The following is a 26,406-nucleotide window of genomic DNA, read 5'->3' as shown; positions in this document are numbered from 1 at the left end:
TATTTCCTCAGCTACTTCTCTCCCTTTTGCTCAATTCCATCATCCTTCCATCTCCCTGTGTCCGGGCTTACCCATTAGACACAGTAGGAGCTCACAAGATTGTTTTCTCTTTAATACTTTTTCAAATCAGAAGAAAGAGTGAGGATAATTATGCTAATCTGGATACTAACGTAGTCATGGAGTTTTAATTTATTTTGTTTTATGAGAAAGGAACCCATCAAGGCCATGCTCTGTAGAGATGGTCCAAACACCAATGCTACTTGTTTTCAGAAATGGCTCAGAGAGGAACACCCAAGGAAAGTAGACAAGAAAAAAAAAATTAAAATAAAAGGGAAAAAAGGAACAAAAGGCTATAAATATCTATTAATATTTCAAGATTTTGTTGGCTAGAGTGGTAGAAATACCGAAGAGCTTGAAACAAAGCTTTTATTACTTTGTTTTTATCACCATGCACAAAACAGATTCTCTATCTATGTTAAGAAAAAAGTGCTTTTGAAATGGAAGCTTCTCTATGAATAATATTTGTCTTTGTTTGAGCACAACATGTAAATCATGCATACCAGATGTTGAGGGATATTGACATTTTGAAGGGGAGATGGCTATAAATTTTAATATTTCCATGAATATGGTCAGTCAGAGATATTTGAAACACAAAAGGGACTTCAGGGTGATTGATACTTTCGATCACATTTCATGTGAAGCAAGCAGTAAAACTTCCCCAGCATTGCGAATGAACAATCTGCAGAGTGGCATTTGGATTAGGTATGTTTTGGGATCACAAGTAGGGGTGGTGTTGCTAAAATGACAAAAGAATGATGAAGAAAGCCATAGGATGGATTTCAAAAACAATATCCTACCAATACAGTATACTGTCAAAACCAGCATTTTACCTTAAGTTCCTTTTTTTTTTTTCTTTTGCCTTCCTCCAAAGCACATTTCCTAGGAGCATGATCCTGTGCTGAATATAATACCATCCCCCACACCAAGAGTTTACTCTCTCTTTCTCTTTTATCCTTTGCTCCCTTCCAAGGAGATTTGGAAGGGTGTTTGAAAATTTTGGTAAATAGGAATAAAAAGGTGATGTATGTTTTGAACAGTAGTAATATTGGTTCTTATTTCATTCACGACCTTTACTGGTCCTTGTTTCTAACCACCTGATCTATAGTTGTTCTCTATAATGATCTCATTATTTACCTATTATTTCAGGGTCATGAATTCAATTCCAATCTTTCAGCACATTTCAATTAACATTAATTGAGTGCCCAAGGGGTGTGTGACTCTTTTCTAGATGCTGAGAGGAAAATTGTCAATTGATTTTCTCTTAATAGGTGTTGAAATCAAATAGTTCCTGCTGCGCACTGCAGAAAGGCTAGAGTATTTACAAGAAGTCAGTTGTATTTCCAGCTTTCAATGAGCTTTACTTGAGATACTTGGGTGTAGAAAGCAAATGCTATCTATGAAGTAGGTGATGACAGTAGAATTAGACATCATAAAGGGATCTGCTTTATTGTCCCTGACCAAAATGCCTTAGGTTTCTCTGTTAATAATTGCAGGACAGGTCCAAGTGTACCTCAGCCAAGAACATAGTTCTGTGATCTGACAGATTTTCTAAAATTAAAAATACTGTCTCCCTAAAACAGTTTTGACAAATGATAACCAGCTCTCAGAGGGAACAATTAACAAATACATCAACAAATAAGCAAAGCCAGACCTAACCAATTAGCTAACATTGTATCCTAGTAACTCTAGCATGTGGAATTGAATAAAAATTTTCTTCAACCCATGTAGACAAGTGTGTTTCTAAAAGTAGGATATTACCTGCTCAACTCATCAGCTTCCTGTTGAAGGTTCTGTGCATGATCAATAGCTTCTTGGACTAAATCATGACTGAGGTTACTTAGGTTAGATAACTTTCCTTGTAGTTCATTTTTGGCTCCATCTATTTCTGCATAAATTCCTGATGCATTCTAAAGAAAAAAATGAAAAATTAAGTGAATTGAATTTAGAAGAACTTAAACATTTTCTCCTCAAGGAACACCAAAAAATAATCTCTATTCTTCCTTATTATGAAGTTCAGTAAATTTCAAGTCTAAAATATTAGAAGTTGGGATTTATCTATTTATTTCCCACTCTCTCTTCTCTCCTGATTGCTTTCTTATCATTCAGACATTGCCTGACATTTCCTATCTAAAAATAAAATAAAACTAAACAAAACCTTCTGTTATCTGCATATCTCTTCATTACTATACCGCATTTCTATTCCTTCTATAGTCAAATCTTTCTCTCCAAAGAAAAAGTTGTTTATGTATTTTGTGTCTCTTTTTTCATACTTTCTATTCAGTCTTTGACCTATTTCAGCCTGGTTTCTACCACATTACCCCATCAAAACAAAAGTTCACTTTATGACAGCCAAGTCACTAAATCCAATGGACAACATTCAGTCTCCTCTCACCTGACTTCTCCGCTTCATTTCCTATAGTTGACTACTCCTTTCTTGAAACTCACCTTGTGAGACAGTTTCCTTGATTTTATGTACAACCCTAGATGTATAATCTCAGCTAAGGATCACACAGTTGTGTGAATGAATGTTCCTGAAAAATCTATGACTTCCAGCCCTGTCTGGTCTCTCAATGATAAAAAGAGATTTTCCCCCTCCTGTTTACCCACATAGCAATTCCAAACATTGTCAGTATCGTAAATCAATAATAATAGTTTCTTCCCTTACCCCTATCTGATTCTAAACAGGTCGCTCTCTTTATTTTTTTATTTAGAAGACAGAAACTGTTAGTGGGGAACTCTTCTTCCACACTTGTGATGTTTCTTCCCTATGAAGGGGAGTTCAATTAGTGAAACTCCAGACCTCTCTCCTTTTCCTCACTTTGCACCTGAGAGTGGGAGTGATTTTCTTGATTGGTAAATTTGAGAAGAATAACTGTACAGACTGGGCTCAACTCCATCCTCTTTATGGGAGCAAGTTGCCCGCAAAAAATCTGAGTGCTCTACCATCTGAATGTTCTTTGGGCAGAAACCCAACCTGAGCTCAACTGTGGCCTGTCAGGGTGAGTAGAGCTGCCTGCTTCTGGCACTGAGTATCAGTGGCCCCACTTGGCTGAGACCTAAAGCCATTAAGGTGACACTCTTAATATCTGTATTTTCTACTTTAATTTTTGGTGTATTTAAAAATTGCTAGAAAGGGGCATTATCTACTGGTAGCCTCCTCAGAGACTCTGACACGAAAAAAAAAAAAAAAAGAATTTTCTTCAATTTTTCTGCCACCATCCTTTAGCCCTGCACTCCCAAATCTATACATAGATTCATAGCTATACCCATACATATCTACACCAAAACTTTTCTCCTATTTTATAGGAAAAAAATATTCCTTTTCTGAATAAGGCATGTTCCTTCATTTTCACAGTGACTGTTTTCTGTTCTTCTTGATCCCTAGTGGCTGGCTCTTCTCAGGTATAAACATGCTGAAGTTTCTCTCTCATTGAACTACAAACAAACAAAATTCTATTCCTTGAATCTAGATCCTCTTCTGGCTTCTTCTGTTGCTTTGATGAAGTACACACCACAAAAATAATCATTGCTAAGGTCCCCAGGGACTTAGCCCAAGGCCAGATCCACTTGATACTTTCCCCTCTTTTTTTTTTTTTATTGGATTTTTCTGATTTGTGACACTGTTGGTCACTGTCTTTGCCTTAAAATTCTCTTTGTAGCTTCTGTTACTCTGCTATCCCCTAACTCTTCTTGACCAGGAAAGAGACCTTTAAAGTTGGTGTTCCTCAGGGTTTGTCTTGCAGTTCTTTCCTCTCCTCTGGGTAATCTGACTTTTCTCTCTAAGCCCAGGCTTTTAATCTTCTCTGCCATCTTGCAGGAAAGGTAAACTTTCTTTCTTTCTTTTTCTTATTTTTTTTTAAATATTTTTTTAGTTGTAGATGGACACAATACCTTTATTTTATTTATTTATTTTTATGTGGTTCTGAGGATCAAACCCAGTGCCTCACACATAGTAGGCAAATGCTCTACCACTGAGCCACAACCCCATCCCGAAAAGTGATCTTTCTGCTACATAAATCTGATGATGCTATCTTCCTTCTTAGAATCAGCCAATCATTTTGCAGGGATAAGTCCAATTCCTGAGCATGGCTTCATCAGTGATCCCTTCTCCCTTGCTCATGTCATTATTTTCCACTATTCCCACCCTACTATTTCCCATGGTCCAGCCTTGTCTGATTGTTGTTTTAATGATGCATATTTTTTTTTCTAGTTGCTCTGTCTTTGCATGTATTTCCCTGTCTTGTAATACCTTTTCCTCCTTTTCTGCTCTACTTATCCTAAATTTAGTTCAAATTTTACTTCCTACATGTAGCCATCCCTAACTTCTCCAGGATGAGTTAATGTTACCACATATTTCTGTTACTCATGTGTCCCAGTACTGTAATCACTTTACATGATTATTTCACCAGATTACACAATCCTAAGAGACAGGAACCAATTTCAACATATTATTGTATTTCTAGAATGTAGCACAATTACTACCATATAGGATTTATATTTTAGAGACTATATTAAGCATCTAGCCATTTGGTTGATCATCTGGAGAACAATACTTTGAAAAAATAGTTCAAAATTGTATAAACAGAAAAAATACTCTGGTCATTTCACTTTTACTCATTTATTCATTTAATGAGTATCCACTGTGTTCCAGGCACTCTTTTAGGAGATAAAATATATATGAACACAGTCTGCCTTTAAGGAACCTGTGGAAAATGTAAATAATAAACAAGTGATCAAATAAATAGATGAGCTAATTTCAGGAAATAAAAGTGAATGAGGGTAAAGGGGTCATTTGACTTAAATGGTAACAAGGAGACTAGTCATTTGAAGATTTGCGGACAGCAGGTACAAAAGTTCTGAGACAGGAACAAGCATGGTGTTCTTGAAAAATGAGAGGAGTCTGGTGGGCTGGAGTGTACTGAGCAAAGAAAGGAGTAAGACTTGAGATCAGAGAGGTTAGTGAGAGCCAGGCAGCTTACTTATGGCCTCATAAGCCATAGTAAAATGAGTATGTTTTTTATTTTAAGTGCCAACAGAGGCTTTAATAGGAGAAATAATGTAATCTGATTGTTTTTAAAAGATTTTTCTGCTACCTCATCGAGAATGAGTATTGATGGATAAGAGTTCAGGCAAACAGATCAGTGAGGAGACTTTCATGGCAGTTCACATTGGAGATGAGGAGACGTGGATGAAGGAGTAGCAGTAAAGATGAAGAAGTGGCCAGAAAGCAGGGTTCATTTTGGAGAGAGAAATAACAGGTCTTGCTGCAGTAGGAGTAAGGAGAAATGAGATGTCAAGGAGTATGGATTTGAGCAATTGGGTTGTGTCATTTACTGACTTAGGTGAGACTGGGAGAGGAGCAGGTTTTATTCAGAATATGTTAACTTAGATATGTTTACTACGCAATAGATGGAACTGTGGTTTGTGATACGCCACATTGAATTTTGACTTGGAAATGTCAAGTTAGCATTTAGACACAGGAGTTTGGAGTTCAGTGAAGGTGTTTATCATAAAGGTGTAAACTGTGGAATCATTATAGTGTACAATTATACTTTAAAGTCATGGGATTCAATGAAGTCAAACAGGGAGAGAGTACAGGTAGAAAAGGGGGCTCAAGACTGATTACTGAGCCATTCATTGTTCAGACCAGGGATCAACATGGCCTAGTACAAAGGATAGCTCACAGTCTGTTTTTACAGTCTCAAGCTAAGAATATGTTTTACATTTTTGAAGGGTTTTAAAAAAGCAAAATAAAACAAACAAACAAAAAAACTCCAAAAGGATAAGGGTCACCAGCTGTATTTGATCAGCACAGCCTAAAATATTTGCCATGCAAAGGGTGTACAGAATGTTCTCAGGGATTGGGGTACCATCTGGAGTGGGCTGAGTGGGGGTCTGAGAGGTGGAAACAGCAAATTGAATGACTCTTGAGAGATTGGGCTATGAAGCTGGGCAGAGGTTAGAGGGGATGTAAACGTTTTTAAAAATACATTTTTTCAAAAGCTGCTCGTTGGTTGTTGTTTTTTAAAGGACAGGAGATTCTAGAACAAGGTTGTGTGAGTAATGATTCAGTAGAGTAAGATTTGGATGATATAGAAGGATGATTTCAGGAGTGAAGCTCTGCAACCCTGTCTTCAATGCAAGGAGGAATGGGATTCCCAGCACAGGTAGAGGGAATGCATGGAAAAAAGGGATACTCATTTGTAAGTGGGAGGTAGAAGTGTGGATACAGACAGAGGGACTGGCAAAGTTAGGGAGGAGAGATGAGGGTAGTTCTCTTCTGTTTGTTTCTAATTTTTGCAGTGAAGCATGAAGCAAAGTAAGCATCCAGAACTGATAGAAGGGGAGGGGGGTCTCCTACTAGCCACATTCATCTGGTGCAGCCATGAGGCTGGGGATACTTGGTATTATTGGAGATATAGGGTTAGCATTCTCAGGTGAATTCAGCACCATGGGGGCAGGTGGATATGTAAGTTAAAGGTATTTTTAAAGAATTACTATATTGTAATTTTAGCTGCTCAAGGAAATGAAAGGGGTAAGGTATATGAGGTGAGGTGGTTTTATTGTCAAAGAATTATTGGCTTGAGTATTCCAGGGTAAGTGAGATAAGAGATGGTATTTAGGGAGATAGGGGCTTGAACCTGAGATTTGGGAGGAGGAATTGATAACAAGATCTAGGTGTGGTCACAGGAGGAATAGCAGATGTAGACTGGAGGAAAAGCTTGTTGGAAAGAAGCTCAAGGAACTGGAGGTCAGAGTTGGTGGGCTCATACATAGGGATTTTGATGTCACCAAGGATAGTGAGGGGAGTTGGGACAGAGAAGAAGAGAGGGAACTTGGTGCTTAAATAGTCAAAAGAATGAAACTAGATCAGATGATTTTAATCTGATATCCTTTCAATGACAATAATAATGAACTAGAGTAATTTCATGATAGTTTGTTTTGCAGCATTTTATTGGAAAATTCTACTTTTAGAGAGTGTGGCTTTTATTGCTAGTTTTATTAATGTACAACTTTTTGAGTAAAGAGTGAATAGAATGAATCTAGATCAGCACTTTAATAGCCTCTCTGCAATGATATCTGTGCTATCAAATATACTAGCCACTACTTAGGACTTGAAATGTGGCTAAATCAACTGAAGAATCAAATTTCTAATTTTACTTAATCTTAAGTAATTTAAATTTAAAGTAGTCATCTCTAGCCAGTAGTAACAGTATAGCATAAGAAACTTGAAAACATTATCACCTGATCTTATTTTTATAATGCCTGCTAACTTGATAGATTTGAATATAATTTGGTTATTCTTTTGTGATTCTGAGTCCCTGTTGCAACCTGCTACAAAAACAACCCAGTGGAACTCCTGCGCCTAATAGAAGAAAAGTAGGCCCAAATCTTCATCATGTCAGATTAGGCCCCTACTTCCTTAATAAGACTCTTAAAGCATAAAAAATAAAATCAAGAATCAATAGTGACACGGATTCAAACAGAAAAGCTTCTTCTCAGCAAAAGAAATAATAAGTTAGGTGAATAGAGAGCCTACAGAATGGAAGCAAATTTTTACCACATACACATCAGATAGAGCACTAATCTCCAGGATATATAAAAAACTTAACACCAAAATAATCAATTAATGAGCCAAGGAACTGAACAGACACTTCACAGAAGAAGATATACAATTACTCAATACATATATGAAAAAATGTTCAACATCTCTAGCAATTGGAGAATGCAAATCAAAACTACTCTAGGAGCTGGGGTTGTGGCTCAGCAGTAGAGCACTGGCCTAGAATGTGCAAGGTGCTGGGTTCAATCCTCAGCACCACATAAAAATAAATAAATAAAATAAAGGTATTACAAAAAAAAAAAAAAACTACTCTAAGATTTCATCTCAGTCCAGTTAGAATGGCAGCTATTAAGAATGCAAACAACAATAAGTTTTGGTGAGAATGTGGGGAAAAGGCACTCTCATACATTGTCGGTGGAACTGCAAATCAGTGCAACCAATATGGAAAGCAGTATGGAGATTCCTTGGAAAACTTGGAATGGAACTGCCATTTGACTCAGCTATCCCACTCCTCAGTTTATACCCAAAGGACTTAAAAATAGCACACACTACAGTGATGCAGCTACATCAATGTTTATAGCAGCACAATTCACAATTGCTAAACTGTGGAATCAAACTAGATGCCCTTAAATAGATGAATGAATAAGAAATTGTGTTATATATATATATATATATATATATATATATATATATATATATACAATGGAATATTAATCAACATTAAAAGAGAATGAAATCATGGCATTTGCAATTAAATGGATGGAGTTGTAGAATATCATGCTAAGTGAAGTAAGCCAATCCCAAAAAACCAAAGGCCGATTGTTTTCTCTGATAGGTGAATGCTGATCCTTAATGGCGGGGTTGGAGGGGATCATGGGAGGAATGGAGGAACTTTGGTTAGGGCAAAGAGGAGGGAAACGGAAGGGAGCAGGAACGGGGGCAGGAAAGACTTTGGAATGAGATGGGCATCATTACCTTAAGTACATGTATGAAGATACGAATGGTATGACTCTATTTTGTGTATAACCAGAGACATGAAAAATTGTGCCCCATTTTTTTTACTATGAATTGAAATGCATTCTGCTGTCATGTATAGCAAATTAGAACAAATAAATAAATTAATTAATTAACAATAACTCTGAACATATTGCTCATGTTCTTACCTTTATTATATCGTCAAGTTCCACAAGAGTCAGACGAGGTGTCATCAGAGAATCTGCAGATGCGCCCAGAGAAGTGTTCACCACTTCCATCTGTTCTCTCACTCTCTCATATTGTCTCTGGAGTAAGGAAAAAGAAGGAAGAGAGGTAGAGAATGTGTCTTTAGAGAAAGCATCCTGGAGAGCAGTTAATGTTAACTGGGTTTATGTACTAACCCCATAACATAATTGCTGTGCACCTTTGGGGAATATGTTACTTATCTGATGCTAATTTGTCTCATTTGTAAGGGGGATAACAAAGTATGCACTTTGGGAGATTGAAGTTATTAGTTGTAATTATGATTGGTTATAATTATCACTTATAACATCATCATCTCCAAAGAGTTGACATTTGACTCTTTTCTCCATTATATAAAGTGGGATGATAGGTACAGGATGGAGCATAGGCTCTATATTTGCTTATATAACTGGAAAATGATTTTATTTAAAAAACATACAATGTGCCAACTTTGGGCCTGGTAGAAATAGTAGAAATAGGCCATTTGGACAGAAACAAAGTATATATAATATGATCCTAAAATCCTTTAAAAAATTAAAATAACCCTATTAGCAAAGCTTAAAATTGTGATCTTCATGCCTCTCTGAGTTCTTTGTATTTGATGCTTACATTTTTTGAGAAGGGAAATTGCTAATACATTTTCTGATAAATGTCTAATTTCTACCTTCACGTTTGGGTTTTAGAGGCAGGCAGGTTGTGATTCTGAAGAAATATGGAGCTTTAAATGAATTCAGAGTCTGAAAGCAACACAAAATAATCTTTAAGATGGAAAAGTAAAAGATTCATTTTACAATTTGAGGAAAATGTGAGTTGAAGTTACTTTAGAAATAGTAATTTAAATTAGATTTGAAATATATGTGATGGTATACCCTAGGCTATCATAGAAGTGATTATAGAGCTAGACATAGAAGGAAATACTTTAAAACTTTCTAAGTTTGTCTTAGTGTCCTTTCTTACTCCCTACAATCTTTCTCAATTTAATGAAAAGAAAGAATGGGGTCCATCTTCTCCAGATATATTGCTGCAGGGGTAAATGGAGGTACAGAAACAGAAAAGAATCATATTTGAACTTCCTCTTAATGCAAGGACATTAAAAACAATGTCCCCTCAATATCCATCACGCTTAATTCAGTGTGATTGTCTGGGGCCAGTTATTACCTCTATAAGGAGAGGTCATTATATGGTTCTCATTAAATCAATAGTGTAGAGTATGTGTGTGTAAAGGAAGGGAGGAGAAAAAAATTGACATTAATTAGCTTTCACAGGGCTGTTTTCCTTTTATTGGTTCTGAGCTGCGACACCTTCTGTAAGGAGTGTTTATAAGAGAACACTCCTAATACTGAAATCAGAGCTGAACTTCAAAGCAGTGCGCTACCAACACTGCATGGTGAGCTTATATGTAGTAGTTGGAAAATGATATGCTTTAAGCTAAAGACTTTTCCTACTTACTGTATATAGCATTAGACAGAAATCAAATTAGCTTTTAATTAATAAAGATTTTCTTCCCATAGAAAGATGGTCAACCCAAACAAAAGAAAGTTTTGAAGACTAATAATTATGAAAATAACACAACTAATGCTATCCAGCATACATAAGTATTCATTTCATATTTGCAAAAGGAAAGAAAAAAAATCCTGATCTAAAAGTATTTAGAAATAGTCCTAGTAAAGTAGAGCTTTGGTTTATGAGAATTCCTGAGCAGTGCCTTTTAAAGAATATTTTACCTACTTCAGAATCTGATCCTCATCTTATACTCGTCTGATAAATAACTTTATCATTCTTTTGGGTTAAGAGTAGAATGACAAAATAAATAATGTAATTATTTGTTGTGTGGTTACTATTTGCACACATCAGTGTTGAATCCATATGGGTGTTTTTGGTTTTGTATAAAGTCTGACACTTTGATGTCATTCTTTTCTGACTCACGCCACATGTTTAATGGTACAATGTGAAATTAAAACAAATCACTTCTGTAATCTGATTGCTCCGTGCCCTTTTCATTTATTTGTTCATCAACAGATGTAACAAATGCAAGACATCCTGCTAAGTGACAGGAAGATGTAATTTGTGCATAGTAGGAGGATGCCCTTTGGATGCTTACAATCTAGTAAGGTTAGACTAACATAAACACACACACACACACACGACACAAACATAGAAGCTATATGCCAAGTGCAATGAAGCTTGGTGATCATTCTAGAGGTACATCCTAAGCTTGTATCAATGTAGAGGAGGGAGGGACTCCTACTGGTGGTCAAGTGCTTAACCTAGGAGGAACTGATACAGATAAACAAGTGAACATCTTTTTGATTGTGTGTGTGTGTGTGTGTGTTGCCTAGTTTTCACTAATTTCTCAAAAGGAGTTTCACTGAAACAATGTGAGAACTGTTGGACTCTAGTAAGAAGGTGAGGCACTCTGCAGAGGGAGCCTTTTAAAGACTAGGTTTAGATCATTTCCATTCAGTCTTGGCCCTCCTTCCTCTTTAGCCTTTGTAGCTGGCATTAGCCAAAGTTCCACCCTTTTTGCCTTCATCCCCCCACTCTGTGACTTTACCCCAACCCACCACTTCAGTCCTTGAAAGCAATCTGTGGTCCATACTTGTACTCATAACTGAGCCCACAGCACAACTTTCACATTGGAATCTTTCCAAATGGAATGATGTGAGCAAAGGACACAACATTAGCAAAAGAAACAAGAAGAAAACCCATGCAATCTCCAGCGGCATTGTGGGGGAGTCAAGAAACACTCCTGGAACATAGGTGGGCTCAGATCATGGCTGGCTGGATGATTTACCATTCTTAGGTAGGAAGCAATTGAAGGGTATTGATGGAGTTTTATCACATAGCTTTCATACAATTGTAGACATGCCTTGAAATGTGATCTAGCAGTAACCTGAAGATGACAGCAGGCAGGAGGCAACTCAAAAGGTCCACAAGTGAGGTGTAGTGGGCTGGAGTGATCACTGCTCATAGAATTATTGAGGGGAGCTGACCTAGAGCCTGGGGACTTGAATGGGAGAAAAGATGCCTCAACAGGAATGAAAAAATTAGAAATGAGGAAGTGGAAGAAAAAGTGTTGACAGAGCCAGGCCTGGTGATGCACTTATATGATCCCAGTGAATGGGAAGGCTGAGGCAGGAGTATCACAAGTTTGAGGCTGTCCTCAGCAACGAAGTGAGGCCCTGAGCAACTTAGCAAGATGCAAGATCCTGGTTCAAAATTAAAAAAAAAAAAATTAAAAGGGCTGGTGAAGTGACTCAGTGGTTATGTGTCCCTGGGTTTAATCCCTGATACAAACAAAAAAAAATTGTCAATAGAGTTTTTAGTGGGTAATAGCAGGGCATAGCCATGTAGGTGGCTATTCCTCAAACATGTAAGTTTGCTATGGGCTCAGTTATGAGTACAGATATGGACCATAAATTGCTTTCAAAGACTGAAGTGGTGGGTTGGGGTAAAGTTACAAAGGAGAAGGGATGAGGGCAAATTGGATGGAGCATTGGCTAATGCCAACTGCAAAGAAGGAGGACCAAGACTGAGAAGGGCATGGAAATGCCTCCTTGCATTCCTGTTCTCTTCCTGAAATCCTGCTCAGGCTGTTCATTTGTACCAGTAGAAGAGTTTGTTTAGCAAAGCTAAAATGAGGACTACCATCTGTTTGAATCACGAAAATGCCAAATTCCTGGTATCCACATACGTAGTTTTTTTCCTTTAATTGTGCATAAGAAAAGTTTAATTAAAAGCTATTTTGGCATCTATTTACTTTTAGAACTGAAGCCTTTTCATATGGGTAACACTATCCACTCATTGCTTATTACAATTACAAAGTCCAGCATGCCCAGATGCACACACTGTTATTTACCAACCACTAGCAAATCAGTTGTTCTGTGTTATGTATGTATTTTGGGACTCAGATCATGTGTATTACTATTCTGTGTTAAAAAGGACTTTTGACAACATAATCCAGTCCTAAAAGTAAATACATAGAAGACTGAACAATTAACACACAGTATACTTGCATGTGTTCTTTAGCATTCTATATAGAAGACAAAATACTTTGCTGAGATTAATGACTTGCAATCTGAAGTGTGAACCACATATAGTTTACCAGTACTAGTAATAATAGGTATCCTTTTTTTCTTCTAATAAAACCATACTTCCTGTGGCTAAGAGACAGTTCTAGTATGTCTGGGGTTTCCTATGGGCCATTGCTTACTCTTGTTCAATAGGGACTGGCCTGGGTTGGCAGGGCCACTTCTTCCTTTAGGGCTCTTAGTATTGAACATGGTTTGGGGTCTTCATCAGTGAACCCCTGGAATTGTTGCATGAGTTTATAGTGTTTTTCTTGTTTTATGTAAATACTCTGAATCCTTTCTTTGGAATAGGATGGTACTGTCCTAAAGGTTAGAGAGATGGGTTTAAATCTCTCCAGAATCACTTATTACTTAGAGCTGAAAATTGATTTCTAATAAATTTGGGCACAATTTATCAAGGTGACAGTGTTTTACAAATGGAAAATCCTTATATGATATTTTTCATTAAAGCAACAAATGTTGATTTACTGTTCTTTGTCCTAGGCATTGTGATAGATGCTTTAGGATTCAAAGATGAAGAACATATATTACCCGGTATCTTCCCCCAATTTAATGGGAAAGACAGAGATCCATCGGCAGACAATCACTATTCAGAAACAGAACTGCACACAAGTCATTATGAGATTGGATTATGGGCTAGGCCTGCTGGAGTAGGTGATGCTGAGGGAATAATGAAAAAATGAGTGGGTTGCCCAGGTGAAGAGAAAAGAAAAAGAGGTCTCCAGTTAGGTATAGTGGTGCATGCACACCTGTAATCTGAGTGACTTGGGAAACTGAGGCAAGAGAATAGCAAGTTCAAAGCCAGTTTGAGCAAGTTAGTGAGATCCTGTCTCAAAAATAAAAAATGAAAATAAATATGCCTGGGGTTCTACATCAGTGGTACAGCACTTGTTCTGCTAGGCCCTGGGTTCAATTGCTATCCCGCCTACCCCCAACAAAGATTTCCATTCCAGGCAGGAGGGATTATGAGTAGTTTGCTTCTGCCTGAATGAGTATGGGTGAGGCAGAAGCACCAAGAGACTGAAGAGTCTGGGAGGGGCAGATCAAAAAGAGTCTTGCATGCTGCATGAAAGATCATAGACTGTCCTGTAGAAAAATGACTTTCAAATGTTGTTAGCCATGACGCAGACTAAAAAGTGTGTTACAAGCCAACACATAAGCAAAAGTGTGGTGAAACCATACTATGTATGTTGTGCTTTGATATTTTCTATTCTATTTCACTTTCTTTTCTTTTTTTGTTCTTTTTAAAAATGACAGTTACAATAATCCAACTTATTTTATAATCCACCAAATGATTCAAAAGCTTTATTATTGAAAGCACTGTTAACTGTGGCAAGGAGAAAATGAGAGTCAATTTCAGACCTGTGGTTTAGACAGGCCACTCTGGCAGGTTAGGGAGATTGCTTGGAAGAAGGAAGAATCAAGGGGAGGATGAAACTTTTGGTTGAGGAGTGATGAAGGCCAGAGAAACTGTAGAGGGATGGAAAACCGAGAAGAGATAAGACCAGTTGTGGTGGCACTTGCCTGTAATCCTAGCGACTGGGGAAGCTAAGGCAGAAGAATCACAAGTTTGAGATGAGCCTCAGCAACTCATCAAGGCCTTCAGCAATTTAGTGAGACCCTGCCTTGAAATTTAAAAATAAATAAATAAATAAAAGGACTGGGAGTATGACTCAGGTAAAGTGCCCCTGGGTTTAATCCCCAGTACCAAAAACAAAAACAAAAAAACCCATTTTCTTTTTCAGATAATAAAATTGGGAGGATTCTGTTCTTGCATGGATGTGGAAGGGGAAAGAGAGAAACTTAGAAACTTAACTGCCTTAAAACAATTTTTTTTGTGTTATACATAATACTTTTATTGTGCAAAATAATCATGTATTCACTTAACAAATGTTATGCTGACCATTATTATTCTAAAAAATATTGGATAAGAGTTCACTCCTATTAGAACACAATGGTGGTGAGTATAACTTACTTTTATTAGGGAAATTTTGTAGCAACTTACCAAGGGGAAGAGATGACTGAATATCAGGGAAGAGAATTTAGTTTAAGTTGATTTATCAGCAGTAAAATTATATTACTGAACTGATGAGTTTGCTCATAGCTGTTTTCTATTTGTTAACATTGATTTCTCAGGCTAACAGTCACAAATGTGAACATATTTGCATGTGTCATCCCTATTAGAAGATGACCTTTTTCTATGGTGGTGGTTGTAAGTATGTGTTGGAGTGGACATGGGACCACCAGTTCTCAGCCCTCTCATTGTGGGTATCCCAAGGGATGGTCATCTCTGCAACCTATGGCAGTGTCTGGGTCTTTCCTCACCTCTGTATTTGCATGGCCTTGGCTTGAATTAGTGTCCCCATCTCTGCAGCTGCTGACCAGCCAGGCTCTGAGATTTGCTTGTCATGTATTTCCAAAAATAACATAGCATGTGTAATGTGCCTTTCCAAAAATCACGCATAGTATTGCTCTCAATATTAAAATTTATACATCAGAATAGTGCACTGCTTACCCACTCACAAGAACAACACATCCACACCCATGGACACAACCACCTGAACAACCACATTCTTAGCAAAGCAAGAACAAAGCAATAATCATAGCTTCATTGATTTTAGGTACACATACTACTAATTTATAGTAGCAAAAATGTGCCCATATTTAAAAATATGAATATTTAGATGTATCAAGTTTTAATAAATTTACATCACCTGTCCCTTCTTGGTGTCACTTCGTGTTGCCTATGCCTGACACACATTTACATTTACTGTCCACTGTACCTTGTGGTCTCGCTGCTTGGCTGCCATGGCCCTGTTCATGTCTTCAGCATCCCTGACATTGTCAAGGGCCTGGTCAAGTGATTCCTGGAGGTCTGATAACTTAGCATTGTAGTCATCCAGCTGCTCCAGGACGACAGGAAACAAAGAGCGAGTGTCATTATGCAGTCTTTGCCAGTTCTCAGCCTGGGTCAGCACTGGGAAGAAATGGAGAGAGAAACTCAGTCTGATCTTCTCCTGTTTCCTCCCATTCTTCCAGAATTTAATAAAGTTGCAAAATTTTCTGGCTGTGGCTTCTTCAGTGATTGAGATTGCAGTGGACGTTCACAAAAATAGCCTTACATATTACATTTGTAGTACAAATTCTATTTCTTTTTTTTTTTTCTTTTGGATTTGGGAGTCCCTGGACAACAGTTAGTAAAAGAAGACTTTGATTATTTTTACCATAGAGGTTGTTTTATGTGGAAACCATGTCATTATGCTCCACATACTGTTACTCACATTAGTAATAATTTTATCCTATAATGGGGACTTGGATATACTATAGTTTTTACTATTTAAAGTAACCAACATTATCTTGGCAGTGCTAAGGTAAAAGGTTATGATATTCATAACTATTCATTTTCTGTAATCTCTCCAGGAAACTGTTTTTAGTTAGCTCCTTAAGTCAAACCCAAACCATGATTTTGGATAGAATAAAGATTAATTGGCAATGATATGATATTCTTAAACTTTGTGTGTGTCCTTTATTCTTGCTCAAGGGCACATGTGTTGACTATGTGCCTCAATTCTATTTTTCTTCAGGGAATATTGGTCTGTATTGCTGAGGTTTACATTTTCTTTCATTACTGTGAGGAGAAAAATGCAAGTTCATGGATGAGTAAAGAAAGTGGTTGAAAATGCATTCATGAAGTAAAAAGAGTCAAAGTGGGAGAGGTGACTGGCGTCATTCCCCCAGGACAGTCTTGTTCAATTCCCAAATAGGCAAAGAGCTTGGGAACATATGGCTGTGACTTTAGAGCTCTAGCTTTCTGACTGTGGGTCTCATCCTAACTCAGAATGGGGACTGGGATTCTTCTCTGGTTCTCATTTCTGCTAAGACTTTACATACTTGTTACCATAATAAGCTTTTATGCCAATAATACTATTCTTCTATTGCATCCACAATAATTTCTAGCAGAAGCTGGCAGTAATAATTGTAGGAAAATGACTAGTGCTTAATTTTTAACCCTTTTTGTGCCATTGAATATGTTTGAGGTGGATTGGTAGATAGTAATTGGTAATTGATCAAGTCATAGGTTCAACAGTACTACTCTGGTTTGGTGTCTACATTCATCATTAACGGAAGTGTTGAATTTCTACTTAAAAGTTAAAGGAGGTTAAAAGTGATGAAATACCTTTGAGGGCCCTCGGAACATGAATGTTGCTGGGTTTGCAGTATTTGTCTTTTGGGTAAAATTTCTCTTACTATCGTTCTGGGAATTGCTGCCCCTGAGCCTTCCTTCTTCTAAGTCCTTACTTCTTCATAAAAGTAACAATTCTATAGATTACTTGAGGAACTTCAGCTGTTTCTCAAGGACTTGAAGTGGGGCCTGGACCTAAAAATCTTGGTCATATAGCCAAGCTGCCTTGAATGATTCCCTGAAGCCACAGATAAATCCTACATAGCTCTGAATATCAAAAACTGGTTGCTTAATCAATTATTGCACACAATTACTGTGTGTCCTCTCCTGAACCCATGACAGAAGCAGGTATGTGCTGGGTCAGCCAGGAGACAAAGATACCTACGTTCATGGGCCTCGTCGGCCTCCTCATCCACGAGCTCTCGATGGGTGAGGAACGATGGGCGGCGGCGAATCTCCTCAAGCATCTTCTGGGCCAGCACCAGCTTCTCAGAGACTTCCTCTGGGTTCAGATCCTGCTCCTCCCCATAGTAGAGCATCTTATTGTTGATCTCTGAAAGGAAGAACATGGTGAAGCAGGCATCAGGGAGGGAAGATGCCACTGAAAGTGCAGAGGAGTGAGGGATGGTGGCCAGGCACAGGGCTGATCCTGAAGCAGAAAGAGGCTCATTCATAGAAGCAGCCAGTGTTGTGCCATGAACTGTGGGCTTCAGCTCATCACAAGTTCCAAGGAGGAGTAAAACCCAAGGAAACCACCCTGCTCTGCCTCCCATGTGGTATCTTCAGAATGGGAACACACTGCTGCAATGCCCATGGGGCCTTCATCCTCTCATCTGGTTTCCACGGCAATTAGAGAATGTTAATATTTGAAGTCCAGAAATCTGGGGTCTTTGATCAACCTTTATAGAATATTTAGCTTGGAGTAGATGTTTGGAGGTATCTCCTGCCATATGTGGGATGTACTGGAGGTATTTTGCACTTCAGCTAAGGATTTAACAAACTCTAAACCAAAATGAGACCATTTGGATAATCATTTAATGAGCCTTTCAGACTAGATATAAAATATGGATTTGTTATAGTATGATGTGAGTTTTTGCTCATTAGTTTTTTTTTTGTATTTGCTGTCTGCAGTGACATTTTGGGCTATTTTGACTCTGGATCTTTTTGCCCCACTTCTGTAAGCAGGGTGGAAAATTTAAGAACCAAAGAGCTGAGGCTCAGAGGGACCAGGTGACTTGTTTAAACAATAGTGCTCAGAGCTGCATGCAGAGCTGGTACAATTCTCTGGCTCCTTCATTTCCAACTATGTATGATCAGAAGAAAGATATGCAATTGCTGCCTTGTCATATGGCAGCTCTGGGAGGAAGCATTTCATTTTCCTGGCAAAAATGAAATTGTGTGTTATAGGGTTTACTATGATCTATGTGGTTGATCAGATAAGACAGGTAAACAAACACTGGTGTCACACAAATCACACCAGGATAAGGGGCTGTATTTTATATGGATAATAGCTGGAAGGTCACCAGCAGCTATTTTAGAGGTGTAGAGAATGAACAGTGACAAACTATGGGTGTTGTAAGGCATCCCTGAATTCTGAAGGAACGCAGATAAGTTGAGGGGTGCAGTTTTTAATGCTGTAAATACTACTGAGAGAGTTAGAGGGAAATCAAGATATGTTAAAACACTATGAAGGGATTAAACATTCACTTTTTAAGTAAGGTCTAAAATACTAAGCTCTGAAAAAAACTAAATACAGACTTTCCTCACATTCATTTCTAGCACTTGCAATGCTGGGCCCTTTAGCATTTTGATGAAAATATTATGTTCACAATTTTGGCCTATTTTGTTTTAGTTATGTCTGGTTTGGATTAGAGAAATGAAATATAGACAATAACATTTTTGCCTTTGGTCTTTGGAGACCATTCATGCATTATTTTAAAGAGATTAAAAATGATAAAAGTGTCTGTTTCCCATTTACATTTCTTTTGTATTTTTCATCCTTTCTCATGCCTAAGGGGTCAAATAAGAAGGTTCAGATTCTTTTCAAATGAAACACCTTAGAATCAAAATTTGGGTTTCAATAGCAATGGTGAATTATTTTCTCTGAATGGCTTACTAAGGTCCTGGCTTTATTTGCTGCCTAAAGGGGCATTTATTTCTTAATTGGTTGAAGTCATCTTATTTTCTAGGTTTAAGCATACTTTTTTTTAACAAATAATAGTAACTTAAAAATGTTATGAGATGAGAATATTCTGTCAGGACATTCAAAAACATGAGCTCATGTGGGTGGGAGTGGGGAGTTGAAGTGCATGCCTTTGTTTTTATTGTGTATTATAGGCACCAAAAGAAATGTAGCAAATGATTCATCTTGGCTTTACATGATATCCTTTTACCTGCAACCTGCACCTGATACCTCAGCATAAAGATATGAATCTTCCACTGTGGGTCTCTTTACTGTTATTGGGCCCTGAGATGTACTTGTTGTTTCATCCAACCCTAAATATATAGTATAATAAAAATTGTGAAAATACACATATACTGGATCTTAGCAGATTCTACCCAAGGAAAGTCTCTATGATAGAACAAATGCAATCTGTGTCTGTTAGAAAATTGAGGGTGGCTCTAGGTAAGCTATGAAGGAAACCTCCAATAGGAAGTGTTAACCTATCACAATGCTTTAAGGTAAAGAAATCTCACATGGCCCTTCCTTTCTCTTCTTCTGGGTTGGGGATCTGAGCAAGTTCTCTGCCTGGTCTATGGGAAACAGTATCACAGAAACAACTCAAGGCATTTTGAATTGGTTTACTACCATGCAAAAGGCAATTTTCTTTAGTATGCAAATAACAGAAAAAAAGTGCGTGACTCCTACTCAACTCTTTCATTTTAGAGATACATAGCGTGCACTTTCCTCTGCTGGAAGGTAATCTGGCATTACACTTCTGTGAAATGCCTGAAAAGGGAATGATTTTGTACATTTATGCTTGAACATCAACAGATAGTAAATAGGGATAAGTGCTCAGAAATCTTGGATAAACAAACTTGAAATGAAGACCTTATGTAAGTTTAAATCTATACTGCTCTTAAGTTCCTGGCACAGAATAATCACTGAAAGTAGCCATTATTTTTATTGTTATTAATAAAGTGTATGTTTCTTTACCATTAAGTTGAACTAGAAGAGAATATATTTACCTTGGATTTTATCCCTCATCTCATGGGCCTGCTCTGCAAGCTGAGTTGCATGGTCAATGGTATCTGTGCTTTCCTTCTCAACCAGTTGCCCCTTTCTGGAGGCTCGACTTTCCTACAAATAATCCAAATGAGCACTAGATTAAGTATACGATAAAGGAACATTGTATATGTTCATGTGGGCATAACACATTAATTTAATAAACATAAATTTTCCTGGCAAAAGAATATTCCATCACACAAAATGCTCCCAGAAGTTAAGTTTAAAGGTTGATGTGATGACCAGTTTTAGGACCACAGAATGCTATAAAATCAGATGCTACTCTTGTACCATAAGTCATGGTTCAATCCAAACCAATCACCTTTCATATGTAATTTATCCTTTGAATTGTTGTTGTATCTCTAGACACCAGACTATGAAGTGACCCATGTCTTGTGATCAGTTTGACATGTGCCAACTGAAGAGCTTAAAGTTTCAAAGAGAATACTCTTGAGAAAGTAGGCAGACCTTGAAATGCTGTATGCATCCAGTAGCTCCTGGGTGGTCCAACCACTGCTGAAACTGAATTACCACAGAGATTTAAAGGATTATGCTCACTGGACTAACTGCCGTTTTCAGAGCTTCACTCCAAATTCCCATCAACATGGATGGCACTTGTATACAAATAACTGCTCAAGCAGATTTGGCTCAGCGTGAATGGAGCTCTTCTCCCAGGAGCCGATTCTGCTCTCTCAACTTGGAAGCTTCTGTTTCAGAGCTCCCACATAGTATTTGTCAGAATTAAATCCTAATTCCAGCGTGGCTTCTGAAGAAAGTGTGTGTGAGGGTGTGTGTATGTGTGTGTGTGTATGAGTGTGTGTTTCTGTGTGTGGTCAAGGACAGAAGTTGATCTAATGGCACAGACAGAGTTCAAGGCTAGGACACTGCCTTGTGTGAACAGCGTGGGGGATGTGCACTTCCTTTTGGTATTTGAAAGACCAATTCCTGGGTTATATTTAAGAGGAGGAGGGGTTATTCTGTCTGCATTTGGTAAAAGCCTAGTTGCCTCCTCTGGTGCTTTTGTGGCTCACCTCTATAACAAAGGACTGTAATGCCTGCACACATTGCAGGTGGGTTGGCCGCAGAGAGCACTTTTGGATCCAGTGTGCAGAAGTGGCTGTTCCAAATCCCTTTGCTCTCACACATTGTTCCACCCAGAGGATTATGCCACGGTATCATCTGGAGTGTTTTTATTCTTTCCAGGTATGACCCAAGTAAATAGTCTCTATGAAGGTCCAGGAAGAGAATGAAGAAATGGTATCATGGCAAACACAAGCATGGAGGCTTATTCTCAGGCAAATAAGTAACTCCTTCACACAAAGCAGTGCCACTGGGGTTGTGAAACTCCGTGTGTAAGTAGTATGGCCATTAGTGCTTTCACAAGCTACGTACTCTCTGAGTGAACACTATCTTCCAAGTCATTATGTCCCTTCCCCCAATTCCAGTCTTCCTCCTGATTTGTTGCAAAGATTTCCAGAGAAAACATATTTGTGGGCCATTTTATAATTAGATGATGCATAAGGTAAAATGTATCTTATTCTTGATGTCCCCTTCTCCCTGCTAAATATAGACACAGATATACAAAACATTTAACAATTTTTAATGTTTGTATTTGATCCTGTTTAGAGTTATATTTACAAAGTACAAAACTCATAGTTTTAACTTTGGTTTCATACTTCAAAGGAAAATTCTATTATAATTTCTCTGTCATTAACCTTATTTTTGATACAGAAACTGCGTTCAAGTGATGAGAAATAGCTGGAGGATGCCTGTGTATGAAAATCTCTTCTTTCTGACAAGCACCAGAGGGCGCTGTGAGACATAGAGATGAATAGATGGAGTTCTAAAGCTCTATAGATAGATATAAAAGACCCAATCAGTTGCAAAGGGGAATATTTATTACTTTAAATTGCAAAATTCCTGAATTTAATAAAGCACACCTTATTGTGTTTTATTTTTTTCTGTAACTTTGCTACGGCGGGGGGGAATAATGATGTGGGCATATCATAAAACAGGTATATCTTGCTTTAAGAAAAGCTGAAATGAAAAAAAATTACCTCACAACTATAAACTGGTTGATGATTTCCATTACAAAAGATTAATCATTTACTCAACTCAACAGTGAATTTTTCTTGTACTTATTATATAAAAAGTGGCAAGAAATCTTTGGTCATATAGTGGTGCATAAAGAGTAGTGTACACAGAATAGTGAATCTAATAACACCAACCTGATGAAGTGAGGATGATACCCAATATCTAGTGGGACAAAATATTTTATTTTTTAAATTGGGATTTTTTTTCAAGTGAAAGGGAGAAATTTTAGTAATTACTCTGAGACATGTAAATGGGCTAGTCTTGGACAAACTAGTAGTAGGAATGTTGGTGTGCTATTTTAGAATCTGAACAATGATATATACTTCTGTGTGCTTACCTCCCTCCTAAACATTAATCACTTTCAAATATCTTTCCAGCCCTGATCTGTTCTCAGAGCTGCAGACTCCAGTCTCTAAATGCCTTCTGGGCATCCACAGATAACTCATTCTTAAAATGTCCAGAGTAACCTGTTGTGCATTTTTAATCTTAGTCCTTCATTCATTTGAGACAGAGCTTCCCTTCTTTCTCCTCAATTGGTTACCAGGTCTTTTATCTTTCACTTGTCACTATGGCTTATCTTCCTCTTTCTTACTACCACAGTGTCAAGTCACTCTAGTATATTGCAAATTCTTTTCAAATGAAGGCAAGACAGCAACAAACCCCTCTCTTATCTAGATACTGTGGCAGTCTCTCAACTGTGTCCTAGTAATCCGAGTCTTCACTATTCAATCTATTACCCATGCTGTAGAAGAACATTTCCAAAATGTGAATCAGGTCAGCTGTTCTGGGTAAATACTTCCATGACTTCCAAAGTCCACAAGATGAAGTCTACGTGTTCTTGAGCATGGTGGGCAAGGTTCTTCATAATTTATACACTGATAAGCTGTTTAGCATTATCTCCTGCTATTTGTTTTGGCCTTATGCAAGGCCAAGGTCAAAATTCTTCTAGTACCAAACAAATATTATGTTGCTTCATATTCTTGCATTGTAGTACTTTCCACTTGCTTGGATATCAAGATAAACTGCTAGTCTTTCTCAGTACACAAGTCAATACCTTCTCTAAGAAGCATCTTGGTGTATCCCTGCTGAAAGAGTTCACTATTCCTTCCTTCCAGCTATCCTTCAGCTTCACTGCCTCCATTGCTAAATGTTATGTCACAGTTGTTTTTACAAGTCAGTTTCCTACTAGGCCATTGAAAGCAGGGCCTTCTATTCACTTTAGTATCCAGGTATAGAGTCACAGTTCTGGAAGAGAAGTACAAACTGCCGTTTCATCCTGCGTTTTTGGAAGAACCAGTAATGAAGCTCAGATACTTTCGATATACTTTCCTTTTAGTCCTGAGGATGTCTTTGTGTGAATTGATATACAGGGAGCTTTTGCTGTAGCTGATGGAATAGGAAGAAAAGCAGAGAGGGAGGTGATGGAGAAGTAGAGGGGATGGTATAGCACTCCATAAACCATACTTGCAGACTGGGATCTGTGACTCCAGGCTTTGCAACACCCCTTCAAGATCCAGGCAGTGAATAGCAGCACTGAGATTGGGAAAGAGCCACCATCTCTACCTTTGCAGAGTGGCAGGGGCACCACTCTAACCTTGAGCCTGGTGGCTCTGGGAACATAGGAGAGTGAAATGTTGGCATAATCTCTGGTATTTTCATCACAGACAAGATCAAGAGCAGCAACAGGGAGCTGCTTTCAAGCCCTGGCTGTTTGTGAACACAGACGGAAGGGTATCCATTAAGGAGTTCCCAGAAGTAGGTGGTGGGAAAAGGCTGTAGGACTTTCCAAATGGGGGTTGGAGGACTTAGATATGGACATTGGCACAAAACCAGTAACTTGAAGTGGATATAATTTGCAAGATTTGGGCCACATGAGACCCATGTGACAGATAATTCACAAACAGAGGTATTGCTTGTTAAATTCAAGAGGCAACATTAATGTGATTTTTATTACTGTGGGAACATTGAGTAAAACACTTCATTCTACTTAAAGCTAAATATTAGTTACTTTCTTGACATAGGCATTCTGTGGCAAAGCTTTTCTTAAATTCTTCTAAGACATAGTCATGGATTTTTCTAGACCAAAGGCTTAAGGATGTTTGAGACATCATCAGGAACAGCTCTGGGTATTTGTTTTGAAATGTTTCAGCATGCTCTTGCACCACCAGGACTGGAAGAGTCAGATGTTATTTTTGAATAGAATTGGTGAGAACAGCTGGGTGAAAGTTCCAAGTAGCTTTATCATCAACATCCTGCGTTAATGGTTGGATCTTGTCACCCAGGAAACTTTTCTACTGTGATGTCACTTTTAAGCTTGCATTTTTTCCTCCTGGTGAATGCCTGCATTGAACTTACCTTTGAAGTGGGAAGACTGCACAACAAAAGGATCAGTAACACTGTCTGAGCTGTGGGAGGAGCTAATATGGGTCAAAACATTTCCTCGAGAATTGAGACACTTTTGATAAATTCCAACCATGACACCAAAATGAATTAACAATGAGTTTTCACAAAGATTTTTTTCTTAGTATCTCCTTTGAAACATAAGGAATTTCACTGTTTTTCAAATGCTGGTGGTTGGATTAATAAGAACCATTGCACAAGAACTAGGGACACAATTTTCATATGCATTTTAAAGAAGGTAAATCTTTCAAGGGCAAAACTGGAATAATTTACATTTTTAGAAGTATAATCTCTTAAAAGTTAAGGAGTTCCAAGGTCAAAAGAAAGTACCAGGGTTAGGTTAATCTCTATGATTTATTTGTTTACTTATTTATTTTGTGGTGCTGAAGATTGGATCCAGGAATCTTGTGCATGCTAGGCAAGTGAGCCACATCTCCAGCCCTATTTTTCATAGAAAAAAAAACTTTGTTTTGAAGAGTTTTGACAGTTTATAATGTCAAACACCAGGGCCTGAAAGAAGGAGTTCCAAAGTATGTGGGACAGCATTGGTAGAGAATTATGAGGGGGACAATCAATTATGACAATCATGGTGCCTTGAGACATGTTTCATATATTTTGACGAATATTGATGATGGATGGATATATTGCCATTAGGTTCTTGGGACAGCTATTACACAGTCTCTCACATGGACTCAATTCCAGTTTTAATGTTTTCCTTGTTAATCTGTAAAAGTTTTTACAAGTCATATTACCCTTAATATGTTTCTCACTTGACTTTTAAAAAAAAATTTAATTGTTTCCTTGGGCATTTGAAGTTTTATCTTGTCAAATTTATTATCTCTTTTAATTGTTATTCTTCATAGCATATTTTAGTATATTCTTATTTCCTTTTGAGTTTAATAATTATTTAGTTCTATTTTCTTGTGGATCTGAGATTTATGCTCAACTCTTTAACCTGTGTGGAACTTATTTCATTCTATGTTATAAAGTGAGGGTTGAAAGTGACTTTGTACCAACTTTCAAAATTGCTTTCTCAGCACAATTTCTTTTTTTCCTCTTTTGTCTTTTAATGCATCCTTTAGCAAACATTTAAATTTTATATTCTCCATAATAAAGTGTATTTCTGGATGCTCTAGCTCTTACCCATAAAATGCTAAGGTAAACAGTTGAATGACTGTACTAATTGCAACATACATCAACAGCTTTAATCAGTATCAAATATATAACACAGAAAGTTCACCATAAACCAGCACATCCATCAAAATGGGAAAAGACAGTAGAGATGTCATGAGCTAACTTTCTCCATGGGTTGACCTTGGTTTACTTTAGGGCTTATGGTCACTGCATTTTTTTTTCTGGGCTGCATTAAGCTTTAGTCATTTGGGACTAGCAAGGCTCCCATCGGCTAACCCCCCTCTTTGAAGGCAGTCCCAGCACTGATCACATACCTTTTCAGCTAATTCCTCTATGTCAGACAGAAGGCTTTTCATTGTGTTCTCAGCATTATTGATTTGTATCTTTCTTAGGACATACTGATTTTCTCTTTCTGACAATTTTGCCTATGGAAAGA

At 37.7% G+C, this 26,406-nt stretch overlaps 1 protein-coding gene across 2 annotated transcripts in view; it reads right to left on the bottom strand.

Annotated features, from left to right (window-relative positions):
* The window catches only part of Lama4 (laminin subunit alpha 4), a 135,171-nt gene that overhangs the window by 43,187 nt on the left and 65,578 nt on the right, over positions 1-26,406 (bottom strand). For both annotated transcript variants that reach the window (XM_026395057.2, XM_026395058.2), the window contains 6 exons: positions 26,285-26,395; positions 20,306-20,417; positions 17,502-17,669; positions 15,717-15,910; positions 8,788-8,904; positions 1,819-1,967 (listed from right to left, as the gene is read on the bottom strand). In XM_026395057.2, the coding sequence (XP_026250842.2) occupies positions 1,819-1,967; positions 8,788-8,904; positions 15,717-15,910; positions 17,502-17,669; positions 20,306-20,417; positions 26,285-26,395 (851 nt within the window). The remainder of the gene's footprint in view (positions 1-1,818; positions 1,968-8,787; positions 8,905-15,716; positions 15,911-17,501; positions 17,670-20,305; positions 20,418-26,284; positions 26,396-26,406) is intronic.

Source organism: Urocitellus parryii, chromosome 8 (genome assembly GCF_045843805.1).
Source record: "Urocitellus parryii isolate mUroPar1 chromosome 8, mUroPar1.hap1, whole genome shotgun sequence".
NCBI classification, from domain to species: Eukaryota; Metazoa; Chordata; class Mammalia; order Rodentia; family Sciuridae; genus Urocitellus; species Urocitellus parryii.
The sequence above is the reverse complement of the archived record's forward strand: the minus strand, read 5'-3'. Positions and strand labels throughout refer to the sequence as shown.